Here is a 3,651-nt window from a genome sequence, read left to right as displayed (position 1 = left end):
TCAGCAGGATGTTAAATTAAATTAAGGTGATGCTAATGGCTTTAACCTCTTGGTTAAAGAGGTTCTACAGAACTTGACTTTTTGACCCTAATCTGCTTTGCTAAAATTAACAATGAATTTGCTATAAAAATCTCATTTCCAAGCTCTAAGGGTTTATTTTGCATTTAAAATTGCTTCAGAAACATTATTTTGACTGACATGAAAGAAGGATGGAAGATTTCAGCTGGTTGGGTTTTGTGGATGACTCTAAGGCTGACTTCTTTAAACCTTACTTGTCCAAGAACTTTCACTCAAGAAAGTGAGGGCAAGAGGTCAATGTGGCCCTGTATATTTGGCAAGGACCTAGGCTATACTTCACTTAAATCCTTTACGTTGGGGTAGTTGACAGCATGCTGTCATAAATGTGGCAAGATTGTGCTCTCAAAGTTATAAGGTGATTTCTATAAAAGGCAGTCTGTAACTTCAGTTACTCTGCAGTCTTTCTGCAGAGCTCAAAGATTTGATGCTGGCATCCTGTGAGAAATTAAAAGTAGCAAAGTTTAAAAGAGCCTCCTGCTAGATTTGTGTTAGGGAAACTTGTAGGGTAATGTTCTCTGAACACTCCCTTGGAATCTGTAATGAAGGGATTAATAAAAGCAAACTTGTTGGAAATCTGCCATAAAAACTTGTGAACAGTTTATTATGTAAAGTGGTGTAGTCGTGGGAAGTGCCTGAACTTGAACAAGCTGCGTTTTGTAGCAGAAGCACAAAGGCAAAAGGCCTGGGGGATTTTTTATGTTGCACTTGGTAACTAGCATTGAAATACTTGGTCCCAGGCCACGTGATGCCAGTAGGCTTCCAGATCTCTACTTAGAACCTGAATGGTAATGAGTAAGTAAGTGTAATACATCATTATTTGTTTCGCCAAACTTCAGTGTTCATGTGGGAAAAAGGTATTTGTAGACAAACGTGGGATTATAGTTTTTATTTAACATTTGTGAAAATGGGATTAGATTGCTGGCACTACTAATGTACACACATTTGAGATTCACCCCTGCATCTTTGCTAGAGCAGCTGCACAGGGTGGATGCTATTAACTTTTGCGCTAACTGGCTCTTTCTAGGACTTGACAGGCAGTTTTGTGGTCAATGAACTGGCAGTCCGTGCAGCGTGTCTGGGAATGTTCTTGGGAGCCCTGCAGGGCTGCACGAAAAGTGCAGGACTTGTCATTCTGTGGTACAAATGATTAAATTTGGTCCCACAGATTTCTGTGACATTTGAATTTCAGGTTGCTTCATCTGTGTCCAAAAAACATTGCCTGCTTAGAATTGTCATAATTTGTAAAATAGTCCAGATTCTGAATTGTTAATCTTAAGCACCCTAAAACCAAACATAACGTTTTGATGTGAAACACTTTGTGAACTACTAATAGGACTGTTATTTTTTCTGTTTTTTTTAAATAATCTGACTGAAGAATGTTCTTTCCTCTTGCAGTATTTATATCATGGGATTGGTACTGGAATGGATAAAGAATAATGGTGGAGCTGCAGCTATGGATAAACTTAGTTTAATCAAATCACGAATGATTTATGATATTATAGACAAATCTAATGGATTCTATGTGTAAGTTGCTATGCTTTTTCCCCTTGGTTTCAATATTTGTTGCACAGCCAACTTTTAAGAGTGATTGCAGCATATTTTTAAAGTTACCTTTTCAGTATATAGAAATTTTGAGGAATCCTACAGGAATTATTTGTGCAAACCACTGACTTGATAACTATCCAAGGATGATTCCCATTCCAGTAGGAAGTTATTTCAAGTTATCCCGTATAGATCAGTTGTTGAGGCATATTAATAACACATGCTCTAAACTTAATAAAATGCAGAAGCCTAGGAGAAGAGTATACAAAAAACAGATATGCAGATTCTGGTTTGTATACTTACTGAATCTCTTAGGGAAATACAAGCCAAAAGAGAGAAAGTGGCTTGTAAGAAGTTGTAGAGGCCACTTTTGCATCAAATTCTTCCTACCATCTCTTTCAGTAGTCAAAGACTCTTCTTTTTCTCTGTCAAGCAGAGCATTTTTATTAGCTAATTGTCTGACATTCTGAAACACTTTCTGAAACAAAAAGAGGAAGATCAGACCTAGATGTAGTCAAAATGTAATTTCTTTATATACAGTTTATTTTCTTCAGTTATTTTTGATGGTTTTCCAAAGCAGATTTAACCCTCTGATTTTTACATATTGTTGCAAGGTATTTTTGAGCTCACAGGACCCAAAATATGTATAGTTAAAAGCTGATGTTGTCATTTGGAATAGTTCTAATACCTGCCAAGCTCAAAAACTAGTAATTGACTATGAAACTGCAAAATATTTTCCTTCACCTTCAGTATAAAATGAACAGTTTTGGGACCTAATTAATTTTCAAGTCAAAGTTAGGATAGGGCAAATTAAATTTGGATTTTAAATTAAAGCTGGCTGCGACCTTAATTGGCAGGGATACAGTTTCATCATAATATTTAATACATTCTGCTTATCCATTTAGTTAATGAGAACAACTTTGCCTTTAGCATTGTTATGATCAGGATAGTGATCCTACTCTACTGAAATCCTGAGGGTTTTTCATAAACCTCAGTAAGCAAATGAAGCCTTGAAAAAACATTTTGTGACAAATAGAAATCTGTTTCTGGCAAGCTGGTCTGTAAGGCTGTGAGTGGGAAATGCAATGCAGATGGGATGGTAAATAGTCAATTGCGAAGGCAAAGCAAGCTTCACTAACTGAGCTGTATGCATCTTACCAAGCAATACAGTTAAGACTGTGGATTTTTTTTATTGTATCCATGATTAAAAGGAAGATTTATCTGAAGCTGCCTTTCCAGCTGAAATCTGCCACCTAATCTGCAGCATGCTTCACTGGGTGAGCAGTGTGACAAGCCATTTAGCAAATGGAGACTTTCTTCTACAATGTGCTGTATGCCATTTGCAGCTTGCTTTCCAAAGTCTGTGCACTGAGTTATATCGGATTGCCTAATAGCAACTGGATCTTCTAAAAACTATCGTGTAGCTACAGTTACTCAAATACGGGAGTGCTTACAAGCATAGGCCTTCTTGAAGAGTGTTTTATTGGTTGCATCTGAAGCAGAAAATTTGCATAGGCAGATATTATGATTGATTTTTTTTCTCTTCGAAATGGAGACATCTGTACAAAGGAGCAAGGGAGAAACTAAAAAAGAATGATACCTATTCTTTGTCCAATAGAATAATAATAGGTATGAAATTTACATGCGGTTTATGAGAAAACTTATTCCTAATGAATCCCTGCCAGAATCTACAACACAGCCTTAGGAAAGAATAAATCTGGAGGCTTCGTATCTTCTTTGTAACTAGAAGCCCTAAAGAAAAATATTTAAATCTTTCCCCTCCTTGTTCTTACCTTCATAAAATAATTGAAAAGAAATTCTGCTTTAAACGTATCTTGAATTTTCTACTTCAGATTAAAGGGAATTTTAAGAGATTAGAGCTGTCATGCACCTCATCTCTGGTGTGGCCATGTATGCAGTGCAAGATTTGTTCTAGAGATACCTCTTCTCTACTTGAGATGTTCATGATTCTGAATAATACTAACGTAGAAGATGGACTGAAACTACTGAAACGAAGTCGTCTCCGAAAAA

The 3,651-nt window shown here is 36.5% G+C and overlaps 1 protein-coding gene across 1 annotated transcript in view; it reads left to right on the top strand.

Annotated features, from left to right (window-relative positions):
• The window catches only part of PSAT1 (phosphoserine aminotransferase 1), a 10,715-nt gene extending 9,109 nt beyond the window's left edge, over positions 1-1,606 (top strand). The window contains exon 7 of the mRNA XM_009585786.1: positions 1,474-1,606. Within this exon, the coding sequence (XP_009584081.1) occupies positions 1,474-1,606 (133 nt within the window). The remainder of the gene's footprint in view (positions 1-1,473) is intronic.
• The last annotated feature ends 2,045 nt before the right edge of the window (positions 1,607-3,651 follow it).

Source organism: Fulmarus glacialis, unplaced genomic scaffold (genome assembly GCF_000690835.1).
Source record: "Fulmarus glacialis isolate BGI_N327 unplaced genomic scaffold, ASM69083v1 scaffold50449, whole genome shotgun sequence".
NCBI lineage: Eukaryota > Metazoa > Chordata > Aves > Procellariiformes > Procellariidae > Fulmarus > Fulmarus glacialis.
Note: the sequence above shows the minus strand (reverse complement) of the source record. Positions and strands in the feature narration are given on the sequence as shown.